General features: G+C 37.3%; 1 protein-coding gene across 1 annotated transcript in view; it reads left to right on the plus strand.

Moving 5' to 3' along the window:
• The first annotated feature begins 15,025 nt into the window (after positions 1–15,025).
• Positions 15,026–15,564, plus strand: part of LOC129235241 (F-box-like/WD repeat-containing protein TBL1XR1-A) — a 36,653-nt gene continuing 36,114 nt past the window's right edge. Inside the window, exon 1 of the mRNA XM_054868950.1 lies at positions 15,026–15,082. Coding sequence (XP_054724925.1) covers positions 15,026–15,082 — 57 coding nt within the window. The remainder of the gene's footprint in view (positions 15,083–15,564) is intronic.

The raw sequence follows: 15,564 nt of genomic DNA on the forward strand, positions 1-15,564 counted from the left end.
GGAGCTGGGTAAAGATAAGCTGGAGAGCTTGCATATTTTGGATCATTTGCTGGAATATGGTGTTTACTGCTTGAAGAGTGGAGTTATTAATGCCTGAATTTGTTGTGGGATTTGTGCTAGTTGCTATATTATTTAAATTTAGGGGGGGGAGAGAGGGGAAAAAAGGGGGGGAAGTTTGATTTTGCTGATTTATGTTGTTTAAGATCTCAGTGGCCTGTTTGCGTGCGGTCCAAATATTTTCTTTATTGGCCGAGTGGATTTTGGGTCTAAGAGGGCAGTCAGGGGAGTTGGCAGTATGGGGGCCTTCGCAGAGAGCACATTTGGGGGGATCAGTGGGGAGGTTATCACATTCGAAAGTATTGTGTGGATTTCCACATTTAACACATTGGGGGCGTCGGGTACAACAACGGCTTGAGTGGCCAAATTGTTGGCATCTGAAGCATTGTGTGATGCGGCCGCCTTTCTTTTTGAGGGGTTCAATTTTAACTCTGATATGGGAAATAGTCTCAAGGTTGTAGATATTTTTGTTATTTTCATTTTTTGGGAGGTGAACAACAAAGAGGGGCATAGGATTTTGTTCTTTGCCTTTTTTCATTTGTGTCATTCTGTTAACTGTGAATTTTTTTTCAACCAGCTCGGCTTTGATGTCATCAATTAGCATATTAATTGGCAGTCCGCGAATTACTATGATTAAATCCTTTTCTTCATTAAGGGGATGGGTGTGGGACTCCAAGCAGTAATCTTCAATATATTTACGAATAGTTCTGTAGTCATCTGGGGTAGTGGGGTAAACTATTAGCATTGGGTCTTTAGTATGTTGGTTTGTTGCAATTCTCCCCGTAATTTTTGAGCCAGTGATGTCCGAAAGTTCTTTGAGGAGGTCGACTTGACCTGTGGGGTTATAGATTGTGATTGGTGGAATATGTTTGTGGTCTGGGTTCCTGTAATTTTTATTGCTTTTTGGCTGATTATCACTATTGGTTGTAGGGGGGTCATTAGTAACTTGATTCTCAACTGGGAGACCATCATATGAGTTTTTTGTAGGGAGGGGGGGAAAATCCTCGATTACTGTATTTTTTGCAACTTTGTTAGGGGGAGGGTAGTTGAATTCATCATTATTGTCGTCATAATTTTCGTTATCCTCGTCGGATCTGGTCCTTTTTTCACTCGAGGTTTTGTATGGGATTGCTTTATCTCTGAGATCCTCATCTTCATTTGACTGGGATTGTTTAGCATACAATAGCTGGGTTAAGTGGGCAATTTGCTTTTGGTCACATGACCTAAGTTGGGTGGCAATTTGTTTGCTATATTTTCTGGAAGTCCTATTATTGTCGATTTCATCATCGAAGGCCGATACAAGAGATTGAAGTTTTTCGGCGATAGCCATTAATTCATTGCAATTTCTAGCCTTACTAATTTTGACTTCAAAAGCGGTCTTACTCCACTGATAATCCCTGATCAATAAGGTAAATTTGGATTCACTTACCCTATGATTCTTCAGATATTTCCTCCTTTCAAGAGCGAACTTGGCTTCGTCTTGTTTGTCTTTATCGGGAGATTTGTCATTAGTGAGATCCATTTCTGCTTCATCTTCTGAGACATCATCAGGATGTTTGAAGAGGCTCATAATTGCAGATGAGGGGGGGCGATTAGTAATATAGCCTTAAAAAAGGCTCTTCTCGCCAGGGAAAAGCTAACTGTGCGCAGCTTAATCCGTCCGTCGACCCGATTAGACCGAGGCCTAGCCGTCGAGGATCAAATTCAGCCCTGACAGAATAGCACGGAAGGAGAGGGGCCAGCGAAGAACCGGTCCCGTCGTCAGAGAGAGAGTACACACGTCCGCTACGAACGGTGTCCAGGGAGGGAATTGTGAAATGAGAAATGACGGTGTCCAAGACAAGACAAGACAAGACATTGAATTTTCACAGGCCTGGGTGAATACCCATTTACCTGAAATCGATTAGGGTCAGTGGAGTAGACAAAAATTGTGCGAAGCACTCAATGTATGAAACATAAAAAAAGGGGGGGGGAGATGGCAAGGAGGGGGGGGAAGGGGAAAGAGCGAAAAAAAATTAAAAAAGGACGTCGTCAGGGCCACACTTGTGAAAAAAAAAGAAAAATAAATGAATTGAAAAAAAAAAAAAAAAAAATTGAAAATTTTGAAAAATTTAATTCAATTTTGGAAAACTTGAGAAAAGTTCATGGAAAAGGTTGACTGTTTTTTTGTCAGTTTATGAGAAGATATTTTTCAATGTTTTTTGTCATTTTGTAAAATTATATAATTTTTTTTTTTTTTTTTTTTTTTTTTTTTTTTTTTTTTTTCCCCTAGGGAAACATTAGAAGAATAAACAGCACCAAAAGCAAAAGGCCCACTTAAGGGGGAAAGAGATCATCATAATCAGCTTGTGGGTTTGGGAGAGGGTTGTTTTTTGTGCTTAAGGAGTCGTAATCAAGGAGCCTGCAGTGGGCGGGGTACCTATGCTTAGGATTTCTAATTTCGTTGAAAATGGCTTGCTCTCTGATGAGCGGATTTGGGTGAGAGTGGAGACTTCCATAGAAATTTCTGGCCTCCCGGATGATTTGATGTGATATGGATTTAATATTGGCATCTCTGTGAATGTCCCTGCCTTTAATAAACCAGGGAGAATTGCTGATAGTTCTGAGGATATTGTTTTGAGTGGTTTGTAATTTTTTGACAATTTTCTTTGCAGTGAAACCCCAGATGAAGATGGCGTACATAAGGACTGGCCGTAAGACAGTTATGTAAAGGAGTCTCTTACTAGTAAAGGGAAGGTGACTGTACTTGTTGAGAAGGGCCCTCATTTGGTGTTTTCTAAAATTGGTTTTATCAGTTTGGATTTTTTTATGCTTCGCAAAAGTGAGTTTTCTATCTAGAGTGATACCGAGATACTTGACATGGGAGGAATAAGTGATATTGTCTTCGTTAATTTTTATTTGTTTTGGGTGGTGGGCGTCGCCTTTGGAGAAAAAGATAGCTTGAGTTTTGCTGGTGTTAATTGTAAGCTTCCAGTTGTCATACCAGGTGGCAATAGTATTAATGTGGTCTTGTAAACGTTTGCGAGCAAAGTTTCTGGAGTAGTGCTTTGAGATTATGGAAAGGTCGTCTGCAAACAGTGAAAGAACAGTGAATTTGTGAAGAGGGAGATCGGACATGTAAATGGAAAAGAGGGTGGGGCCTAAGACACTTCCCTGAGGGACTCCGGCTGTGATTTGCCTAGGGGTGGAGGAGGAGGAGCTTATTTTTACCTGGAAAGTGCGTTGATGAAGGTAGTTGAAAATGATAAAAATGATGTAAATGGGGAAATTGTGCTGGATTAACTTGTAAATTACACCAAGATGCCAAACTTTATCGAAAGCCTTGCTGATGTCAAGGAAAACTCCTACTGAATACTGATCGTGATTAAAACCGTCAATAATGCAGTTAATATTACGGAGGAGCTGGTGAATACTGGAATGTTTTGGTCTATATCCGAATTGTTCAGGCTGAATGACGTTATTTGAATCACAATACTTCATTATTCTATTTTTTAAGATTTTCTCGAAGATTTTTCCAAGAACGCTAAGAAGGCTTATGGGGCGATAGCTCTGAATATTAGTGAGAGGGGTTTCTTTTTTATGTATACAAACCACTACAGCATGTTTCCAGCTATTGGGAAAATAACAAATTTGGAGGCATCCATTAATAATCTTAGTGATGTTGGTAATGACTTTGAGGGGGGAATTTTTAAGCATTTGGGTGGAAATTTTGTCGCTACCAGGAGTTTTCTTATTCTTGAGGTTTTTGATTACGTCGTTAACTTCTTTAGGGGAGCAGAACTCAGTGACGGTAGGATTAGCATTATTGCATAGGAAGTTGTATACTGTGGAGCTGACTTCAGAGTCGAGGGGGGAAGAAAGGTTGCTGGAGAAGGTGGCCTCAAAGCTATCAGCAAAAGCATTAGCTTTATCCTCATCTGAGTTAATCGTGCCCTGGGGGGTGGTGAGAGAGGGGATGGGGGTTTTAGGATTTCTAAAGTTTCTAGCGAGTCTGTAAAGGGTACTATTGTCACTGGGGAGATTCGAGATAAACTCATTCCAGGAGCTAGTTTTGTGTTCTTTGATAAGATTTTTTATGATATCAGTGAGGTGGTTTAGCTCCGTTTTATACGGGGGATAAGCAGTCTCACGCCACAGCTTTTTAAGTTTGTTCTTGATTCTGATGATTCTTCTAATATGGGGGGGGAGCCTGAGTGGGGGGGAAGAAGTGGTGATGCGAACAGTGCTTTCGTCATAGGCTGAATGGAAGGTTGAGGTTAGAACGTTTATTTCCTTATCAATTTCAGCAGTAGTTTTGGTGTTGGGGTTTCCGTTGACTTGGTCGTGGAGAAGAACGTAAAATTTGTTCCAATTGGTGGAATTAATGAAATACTTGTGTTTCGGGAGACTAGAGGTGAGAGAGAGGGTCAGAAAAACTGGATTATGATCTGATGAAAGGAGATTTTCCGAAATGATAAGGTAGGGGAGCTTTAAGTTGGTGATAGCAATATCGAGAGTGGTGGGGGAGAAGTTGCCAAAATGAGTGGGGGTGCGGGGGGCAAGAATTTGGTAATCATTTTCAGTGGCATACTTGTAAATAATTTCACCTTTGGAATTTCCAACACCTATGTTCCAGAGTTTGTGCTTCGCATTCAAGTCACCAAAGAGGATGAAGTTTTCAGTGTTTTTGGTGATTTTGTCGAGATCAGCGATGGTGGGGGTTTTGAGGGGGGGAATATAAGCCGAGCAAATGTTGACCTTAGAGTTGTTTATGGAGATGGTGATAGTCGTGTTTTCAAAGCTGGGGGTGTCAATTGTATTGATGTTGTGATTAAGGCTATGGCGAATAAAAATGAGGGTGCCTCCACCTTGGCCTATGAGGCGATCGTTACGATGGCAGACGTAATTTGGAATGGTGGCGCGAGTACCAGCCTTGAGATGGGTTTCCTGGACAAGAATAATGTCCGGTTCATAGTCGGCAGCGAAATCACGAAGCTCGCTAATTTTGGAAGATATGCCATTGGCATTCCAGGAAACCAAACGCAGGCTGTTACTCGCGGCCATTATTGAGGAGCTGGGTAAAGATAAGCTGGAGAGCTTGCATATTTTGGATCATTTGCTGGAATATGGTGTTTACCGCTTGAAGAGTGGAGTTATTAATGTCTGAATTTGTAGTGGGATTTGTGCTAGTTGCTATATTATTTAAATTTAGGGGGGGGAGAGAGGGGAAAAAAGGGGGGGAAGTTTGATTTTGCTGATTTATGTTGTTTAAGATCTCAGTGGCCTGTTTGCGTGCGGTCCAAATATTTTCTTTATTGGCCGAGTGGATTTTGGGTCTAAGAGGGCAGTCAGGGGAGTTGGCAGTATGGGGGCCTTCGCAGAGAGCACATTTGGGGGGATCAGTGGGGAGGTTATCACATTCGAAAGTATTGTGTGGATTTCCACATTTAACACATTGGGGGCGTCGGGTACAACAACGGCTTGAGTGGCCAAATTGTTGGCATCTGAAGCATTGTGTGATGCGGCCGCCTTTCTTTTTGAGGGGTTCAATCTTAACTCTGATATGGGAAATAGTCTCAAGGTTGTAGATATTTTTGTTATTTTCATTTTTTGGGAGGTGAACAACAAAGAGGGGCATAGGATTTTGTTCTTTGCCTTTTTTCATTTGTGTCATTCTGTTAACTGTGAATTTTTTTTCAACCAGCTCGGCTTTGATGTCATCAATTAGCATATTAATTGGCAGTCCGCGAATTACTATGATTAAATCCTTTTCTTCATTAAGGGGATGGGTGTGGGACTCCAAGCAGTAATCTTCAATATATTTACGAATAGTTCTGTAGTCATCTGGGGTAGTGGGGTAAACTATTAGCATTGGGTCTTTAGTACGTTGGTTTGTTGCAATTCTCCCTGTAATTTTTGAGCCAGTGATGTCCGAAAGTTCTTTGAGGAGGTCGACTTGACCTGTGGGGTTATAGATTGTGATTGGTGGAATATGTTTGTGGTCTGGGTTCCTGTAATTTTTATTGCTTTTTGGCTGATTTTCACTATTGGTTGTAGGGGGGTCATTAGTAACTTGATTCTCAACTGGGAGACCATCATATGAGTTTTTTGTAGGGAGGGGGGGAAAATCCTCGATTACTGTGTTTTTTGCAACTTTGTTAGGGGGAGGGTAGTTGAATTCATCATTATTGTCATCGTAATTTTCATTATCCTCGTCGGATCTGGTCCTTTTTTCACTCGAGGTTTTGTATGGGATTGCTTTATCTCTGAGATCCTCATCTTCATTTGACTGGGATTGTTTAGCATACAATAGCTGGGTTAAGTGGGCAATTTGCTTTTGGTCACATGACCTAAGTTGGGTGGCAATTTGTTTGCTATATTTTCTGGAAGTCCTATTATTGTCGATTTCATCATCGAAGGCCGATACAAGAGATTGAAGTTTTTCAGCGATAGCCATTAATTCATTGCAATTTCTAGCCTTACTAATTTTGACTTCAAAAGCGGTCTTACTCCACTGATAATCCCTGATCAATGAGGTAAATTGAGATTCACTTACCCTATGATTCTTCAGATATTTCCTCCTTTCAAGAGCGAACTTGGCTTCGTCTTGTTTGTCTTTATCGGGAGATTTGTCATTAGTGAGATCCATTTCTGTTTCATCTTCTGAGACATCATCAGGATGTTTGAAGAGGCTCATAATTGCAGATGAGGGGGGGCGATTAGTAATATAGCCTTAAAAAAGGCTCTTCTCGCCAGGGAAAAGCTAGCTGCGCGCAGCTTAATCCGTCCGTCGACCCGATTAGACCGAGGCCTAGCCGTCGAGGATCGTATTCAGCCCTGACAGAATAGCACGGAAGGAGAGGGGCCAGCGAAGAACCGGTCCCGTCGTCAGAGAGAGAGTAGACACGTCCACTACGAACGGTGTCCAGGGAGGGAATGAATTCACTATTTATACTTGCCTCATTTGCATATGATTGGGCATCAAAGGATGCCAACCTAAAACTGAAACTTTACACGTGCCGAAAGAGTTGAGAAGTTAAATCTAATTTGAATAAAGTTAATTTTATATTAAATTACATTAGGAATGAGAACGCGGATAAATATCGTTTACCGATGTCTATCAGAAAACAATTACTCTCCAATGTGTATTTGCTTAGTCTTCAATATTTAAGCACACATTAAATATTAACTTTTCTGCGCAATACAATTCAATTCAGAAATGGATAGCGAAAGAGGGTAGTAGTGTATTTTCTTACTCTCTCTGCCGTTGTATCTTTTTCTGTCTTCTTAAGCAGTCCCATTCCTTTTGTCAGCAGTTAACTAATTATAGTTGGCACCAGGCCCGGACTGGCCATAGACTTGACCGGGACATTTCCCGGTGCGCCCTCTCGAAAGGCGCCCTTCTGTTGTTTTGTTATTTTCCAAAACAATCTTTTAGCAATATGGAAATAAATTATATAGAATCAAGAAGTGATTTTGCATGTGAATATTTTCACATGCAAAAGCAATGTTCTTCTTTATATAAACGTTCCCTTTTATTACCCTCATAAAGGCAATTAGTCCCCCCTCGTTTCGTAAACGGTCTGCTCCCTTTGTGGCTTATCTTTTGCTCCAAGGTACAGTTCTGAGGACAAAGGCGGACCCATGGTGTATCCTCAATAAAAAAAAGCGATGTGAGGGTGAAAGTGACAGCACACATATCTATGGTCAAGAATGGTTTGATTTATTGACTGTACTTAAGTTGCTGTCAGAGCGGATAGCGGCATGACTCCAAGTTCTGATAACGATCATTAGTGCAATAGAAGCAAGTAAGATTACAAATAACGTTAATTTTTGAAATCGGCGCATTAAAAATAGTATTACAGTGAAACCTGTGTAAGTTGACCACTCGCGGTGCAGTACTTTGGCGGTCAACTTAGACAGGTGGTCAACTTATAAAGGGCAATAATACTTTTTTTTTTGTAATTTCTTGCACTATGTATTCATTTTTTAAGGAATTCACCCTTACTCTTTCTGTTCAACTCATTTTCATTGTTTAATATTATTGAAAAAGAAACAATAATTAAAAATACTATTCAAATAATTTTGTTAGTTTTTCCTTCTTTTTAACTATATTAGAGACTTTAGTTTTAGAAATTCCTTATATGCCAGCTAATATTCTCTGGTTTTTTCCATTTTCAGTTAATTTTAATATTTCATACTTTTTATTAATCTCAAGATCAGCTAATTTTCTTTTTGAAGCCTTTTTATGTAAAACTTATAGCACAAAGAGCAACAAGCCCGACTCTCCCAGTTCAAAAGTTCAAGTTCCCAAGGCAAAATCAAAATATCCTATCTCTTAATCCCTTGCACCAGAAACATGTAACTTTACTCATTAGCAAGCCCAGATCTGCGTACCCGCAGTGCGAGAGGCCAGCGTCCTTAAAGGGGCTAACGGCCCTAGAAATTGAAGAAAAAATAGAAAAAAAAAAACTAGTACTAAGACTTATTCACTTTACTAAGAGACACTGCTGGCCTGTAGGTATGAGCACTAAGACTTATTCATTTTACTAAGAGACATTGCTGGCCTGTAGGTATGGGCCCTACATATTTTGTTGCAGGGGAATCAAAATGTATAGATCCGGGCCTTCTCTTTTTAGCGCAGTTCCTGTGTTGTCACAACAATCGCAACTGAAAGAAAAGACTTTGAACTTTACTACTGACACCTATTTTCATTGAACAGAGTACAAAAAGCTATCTCAAATAGAACAACAAATGAAAAAACAGGTTTGGAGAATAAAGAGCAGCGTTAAGTTTTATACTGCTGTTTAGTTAGTAAAATGCTGTTCCGTCATCAAAGCATTGAAAACATTCTTAGAAAGCTATGAAAAATAATAATAATAATAATAAATAAATAATAAAATAAAATAATTTGCTGAAGAAAGTTAAAAAAAAAAAAAAAAAAACCAAGTGGTCAACTTACAAAGGGTTTTTTACAATACTCCTAACCAAATTTGGCGAACATTAGTGGTCAAGATAGACAGGTGGTCAAGATAGAGATGTGGTCAAGTTACAGAGGTTTTCCTTCATTATATGTGATAGGACTAATTCCGTTCCTGACAAAAGCGGTCAACATAGACAGGTGGTCAACTTACAAGGGTGGTCAACTTTACAGGTTTTACTGTATGTCGCAAAAGGCCGCATAAAATCAATATTTTAGTGGATGGATGCACACAATGACAGATGTCGCATTTTTAGTCGCTTTACAAAAAAAAAAAAAAAAAAGACAGAACTGTACGGTGATTCCTAGACTTTTTGAGTCAAGGCGCCCTTTTTGGAACTTGGATTTTTGCATGGCGCCCTTCCCAAAATAAAAGTATGATTCATAACTGACAGTCAAAAATAGATGCGAGTCCTGTATCTGCATTGAATAGCCTGTATTTATCCTGCAGAGGTTCTGCAAAAACTGGAAAAAAGTTTCATAAATAATAAATCGAAATTAGTTGAGAAAAAAATAGTAAACTTTCGAAGTGGTCCTACGAGGACTGCAGGGCTTCTCGGGACACATTTGGGGAATTACTGGACAAAACACAACAAAGATGCCGAAAAGTTTTAAAGATAAAACATTTTTCGATTTAAACTAAGTTTTGTCAGTTAAAATCATAACAAAAGTTAAAGTTCTTTGCGTTGGCAAGCTTTGTGTTCAAAACATATTCCAGTTTTTGTAACTGGATTTAATTCCTTCACTGTCTTAGACTTTTTAGGCAGAGGTGTGCACAAAGGAAGGGGGTCATGGCATAACCTTTGGCATTAAAATTTTTAGGGGTTCACTTAAGATTTTTTAAATCTCATGTTAAAGGTTACGTTTTCGGGGGAGGGGGGCGCTGCGTAGCATTTACAGGGAGTTCGTCATTGCCCTGGGGGGGGGGGGTGTTGCCCTTGTGTAAGCTACAGTACTACCTTTAAAACATTTATATTTGAATTTCTGCATAAAATCGTTATTATTATTGCATTTTATGCTGCCTTCCTTTAGCTATATCATTTTGGGAAGTTTTTTAATCTATGTTTTCTCCTCATATATGAAGCTCGATACCCCCCCCCCCTTGTGAAAGTTATTACTAATAAATTTTGCATCGATGAAACAATACAAATCGTTATGAGCGAAACGAAATTTTAATTTGAAGAAGGAATGCATAACGATGTCGGAAATAAGTAAAACGCAAAGGTGGCGTCGCTAAGGGGCGCGAATGGGAGGGGGGGGGGGTGTCCGCTCCGGTGACCTGTCTGGGGGTGACACCTAAAGTATAATTGCAAGTTTTTGAAAAATACGAAGCTGAAATGCATTTTTAAGAGTTTTAATTTGAAAATTTTCCAGGGGTGGGTCTGCCCGAATCCCAGTATTTTCCACCCCACACCATGGAATTAATACTACTATATACTCAGAATTAGGTTCATATTGTCAATACTTATGCATAGTAGTGACCTCTTATACCAACAAACTGAAACCCATTATCTTTCCCTGTGTGTGCGATACGTTTAAAGTAGTAATTACGAGGCCAACAGTTTCATATCGACCCCCTTACTTTTTAGATCACTCGACGCCCAGATGCGTCTCGGGCAAGTTACATAAAAAGCAGTCATAGTTTTTATTTGTCTTCTGTATATTATCCCACAAAAAACACTTTGTTTTTCACAAATGCAGTTGTTTCTAAAAATTTTAAGATTTTCATATTTACATAGAATCTAAAAACTTTTTTTCATTTTAGAGGGGGAGGGGGTGATATCACAATTTACCGCTCCGAGTGTCACCCATGCTAAGTACGCTACTGGTATTACAAATATTAATAAGAGTCACTAAAGACTATATTAGAAATCTAATGCGAGAAATATCGGAAATTCGTTTTCTATCTGCATTTAGTTATACACATATTAGGAGAGTATATTGCCTACAAGGGCGCCCACATATAGGGGGGCTCTAGCTCCCCCCCCCCTCTTTAGAAATGAAAACTTCCTTGCTTTTAGTGCTTTTTTCTTTGCCAAAATGTATAAAAATTTATAAAATGTATAAAAAAATTATTTTCTAGCCATTAATGAATACGTTATTAAAAATGTCAAATTTTAATATCTCTAATCTGAACTGCAATCGGTTTCCGCGGGGAAAATATTCTGCTAAACCTTGGGGAAAATTATTGAGCACCCACCCCCTTAAAATTTTACATATGGGTGCCCTTGATTGCTTAAAAAATAAAGAGCACTTGTTCTTTCACAAGAATAAAAGCTTAAGATTCTAACCAATTAACGCATTTTATGAGGGTCTTTCGCAGCGTTCTTGTACAAGAGCTTTTGACTAACTTTCTTAATGATAAGTAGAAAACAAGGAGCATACATGCAAACCACACATGTTGACTTTAATGGTTTTATGGCTTTAAATTACTCCTTTTAAGATGCGTTTTATGGATAAGGATTTGCGATGCTTGGGGATTCGTGGCGGTGGATTTCTGCTGGACAAGGAAGGACAACTATCATAAATTTTATCCAGTTAGACGACAGAGGTCCGATTGTTGTTATTTACATGAATCGAAGATTCATTTGGATCAGATCATATTTTAGCGTCAGTAAACAGGTGATTTTGAAGCTGCAACAAAATTGGATACATCAAGTCAAGGATCTTTTCAACAGTAGGTTACTATTTTCATTTTCTTTTTATTGCGAAAATATTTTCCTTCATGTGTCATCTTAAATTATAGAATTACGATCTATGATTCGTAAAAAAACTGTAATATGATCTATTAGCTGCGAAATGACAAATAAATGATATTGCAAAATTTTCCACATTACATATAGTTAAAAAAAAAAAAAACAACGTACTTAGATAAGTTTACAGATAAAATCTAAGTGACTTGTGTTATCAAATGAAAACTATTATTTTAAATAGTAAAACAGATTAAGATCAAGCGTGTCCCTCTGAACTTTTTTTTTTTTCATTCTCCCTCTCTTTTTAATATCATTGGTTTATTTCATGACGGCTTTTTCTAATTCGCGTCAGTTTTCTAAAACAAAATTTTACACTCAAAAAGGTTTCGAAACTTTAAGACAACAGTGCCATAAAAATGAGTGGAAACGTTTTAAAAATGTTCGTTTGCTATTATGTACTTTTAAAATATAATACTTTGGATAGCGAGAATTTCTGAAACGAATTTTTAGAAATTAGATCCTGTTCTAAGAATGGGGGCGGGGGAAAATATCATCACGAAACACCCTCCTGTTTTCTTACCCTGCGGAACAAAAAAACTTGTAATTTTAATTTTACTTCGAAAAAATTAAGGAATTCTTAAATGAAAAAAGGAGGCAAGGGGAAAATTATACAAGATGGTCAAGAAATTTATTTGTTCTTTTAAATTGAAATCGCTGAGTTTTCTTGCAAAAATTTTATTAATTAATTAATTTATTTCATTAATTCATTTATTCCTTCTAATGGTCACAAACAATAACAGCAATTTTAAATGTATATCCAAACATAAAAAATGATTTCTCAAATAATTTAATTTTCAAGTTGAACTAGTGAATGATGCATTTCCAGAAGAAAGACGAACAAGCAATGAATTTTCGGAAGAAGTGCCTATTGAGAAACATTTAGCAAAACTTCTCATTCTTAGAAAACTAGAAAATCTCTCCCCCCCCCCAGCGTTCTTCAAGTTTTCAGGGGGTATTTTGGGGGTCTTCCCTCTTTTTTTAGGGAGGGTCTCTTTCTAGGGGGTAATAAGTAACATTAGGAGAGACCTCCCCCACAAAAGTGTTGGCACAACACTTTTGTGGGGGAGGTCTCTCCTACTATTGTTGAACTTGCAAAAAATGACTTCTCTTTTAGACATTTTCTGTAACAAAAAAGGGCTTTATTTACTTCTCAATGATTTTTTTATTTCCTTACAATGTCCGCACTATCTCTTAAGTCCTTAGATATTATGGAGGCAAAATCGGCGCCCTTCAACTCGACTTTCCCGCGCCCTTTTGACCACCCAGTCCGGTCCTGGTTGGCACAATAAACTTAGAATGATAAAGCATTCATTATAAATGTCATGAATTCAGACTAAGTAAGTATGAATAGTATTGATCTATATCTCTGTATTGTGCTGTGATTCCATCTATTGCTAGATCCTCTACCAAGTCATGCTGACTTGCAGATATTAAATTTAAAAGTAAACCCTAATATCTTTAAAATTCTCTTTATTTTCATGTATCTCTGTTTAGAAAAGCTTATATGATTGTGTCAAATATAGTTTTAAAAGATCAAGTTACTCGAGATAATTTCAGTGTAATGACTGACATTTAAGATGTGAAGTCCTAATAATTGCACAAAATTGTACATAACTTTAAAAATAATCAGGCTCATGCAAGATTATGTAATCCAAAAAGTTATTTTCATTCAGAAAAATAAAGATTTAAACCATATTTTTAAAACATAGTTGAGGTTTTCCCAATTTGTCTATTGTGAACGGCATTAACTTTTCAAATTGAAGATTCAAAATAGTAAAATTATTGCTCAAAATAGGTAGCTTTGAATTAATTTCATGTTTAATATTTACTGTACTTAATAAACATTTTGCTCATTTATAAGACTTATTTTATTCATGGTCTATCTTTCTTATTTGTTGTGATTTTAAATAAAATATGCATATACTTTCAAGATTTTGAAACAATGCACAGAAAAATGCTCTACTACATACAGGGTAGGCTTTCTGCTGGCAGAAACTGGTAAAAACCGGCAAAAACTTAAAAGTGTCTTCAATAACTCAAGTAATTGCTAAATGATATTCATTTGAGTAAACAAAAAAATAAATTTCATTTCATCATTTAAAAAAATAAAATCCTATGTTAGTGCCCTTGATTTAGTTTGGAAACTAAACTTTTCAATTGCAGATGCTTGTAATGTTTGGATTGATCTAACAAAGGACGAAAAATCAAATGGGTGCTTAGGAGAGAGACATACAGAATTAAACAGGCATTACTTAGTGTAATATGCTTGCTTGTATCATATGCTTATGTATCAAGTACTCCTGCCTTCCCCCCACTCTACACACTCTGGAAAACGTTGAAATGGTGTACCTTAAGTTATATAATCATTTCCGATGAGAACTTAAAAATTTTTTGAGAGTCCTTAAAAAGTCCTTAATTTTCACTTTTAAAAACGAGTATGAACCCTGATGTACATATCAGCAGCAAATGTATCTGCACAGCATCAAAATGTACCCATGCAAGCGTGCGTCTATATTATCTATCTATGTTGACAAACCTTGTAAACTGACCCACCCTGTGCAATCTAAAAAAGTAGAAATTATTTCCAATTACCTTGATATTGAAGATGAGTTTTATGAACTAATAGTAATATTTCCTTCTAATTATATACAGTAAACTCCTGATTATCCGCGAGTCATTCAACAATCAAGAACATGTATTTTTGCAGCAAGAAGCTTAAGCCAATGGCTGTTTTCTTCTCGAAAAATTGCAGATTTAAACTCATAGTTGTTTATGTTTTATTATTTATTGATTTGGTTATTTTTTACTTTCTTCATCCTGCATGCCATTGTTATTTATTGAGGTTCAGTTATGTAATGCAAAAATATAAAAACATTTTTATTGTGCTGCATATATTTTCACAAAACAAAATACTATGTATCAATAAAGCCATATTTGTCAGCAAGAATATTTTTTACCTTTGGTTGTCCCTCTCTATAGCCTTTTAGCGGTTTGGCCGCGATTTTTGATATCCACTGCACTTGTGCCTCTTAATTCCTCATATAATGGGAGTTTACTGTACAGTTGAACTTAGTTAATGTGAAATGCTAGAAACTCCACAATGCTCCAGCTGTTATTTATAACAGTTGCATAAATAAGTGAAATAGTGAAAAAAACAAATGAATATTGTCTTTAAAAAAATGAATTACTACTATTCATTATTGCGGTATGAACATATCTGTTAGTTATTAAGATTTTCCATTTTTTGAAAAGAAGGATGCTAAACAGTGGAGGAACAAGTGATAATCCGCCGAGAAATGTCCACAGACAACAGGTATAAGGGCTTTATGCTCCATACAAAAATATTTAACGTATGGTTGACTTTTTAGTCGTACAAAATGATGTATAATTTCGACAATAAAATGGCCTTCATCGGCAAAAGTTTTCAGAGGAGGGGTCAAAAATTTTTGTTTGTCTTAGCCTAAACTTTCATTTGAATGCACCTATTGTGCATAAGATTTTCAATTTAATTATGTACAATGATGTTCCTATCATTTTTTCTGAGAGTATACTCCCAGTAATCAATTATGCACAATATGTGTATGTGATCATATGCATAATATGAAAATTTTTTAAGCTTGAGGGTATAGGATATATGTGTTAAAAACGTTTGAGAGTATACGCGTACTATATGGAGTATACCCTAGGGGGGCACCACTGATTATATATAGGGGACCCTATCTGAACACTCGGCTAAAGTGAGCACTGGCCTGAAACATAAATTTTTGGGAGGGCGGAACACAAGATAGTCCCAGA

This window comes from Uloborus diversus, chromosome 2, assembly GCF_026930045.1.
Source record: "Uloborus diversus isolate 005 chromosome 2, Udiv.v.3.1, whole genome shotgun sequence".
In the NCBI taxonomy this organism is placed as follows: domain Eukaryota; kingdom Metazoa; phylum Arthropoda; class Arachnida; order Araneae; family Uloboridae; genus Uloborus; species Uloborus diversus.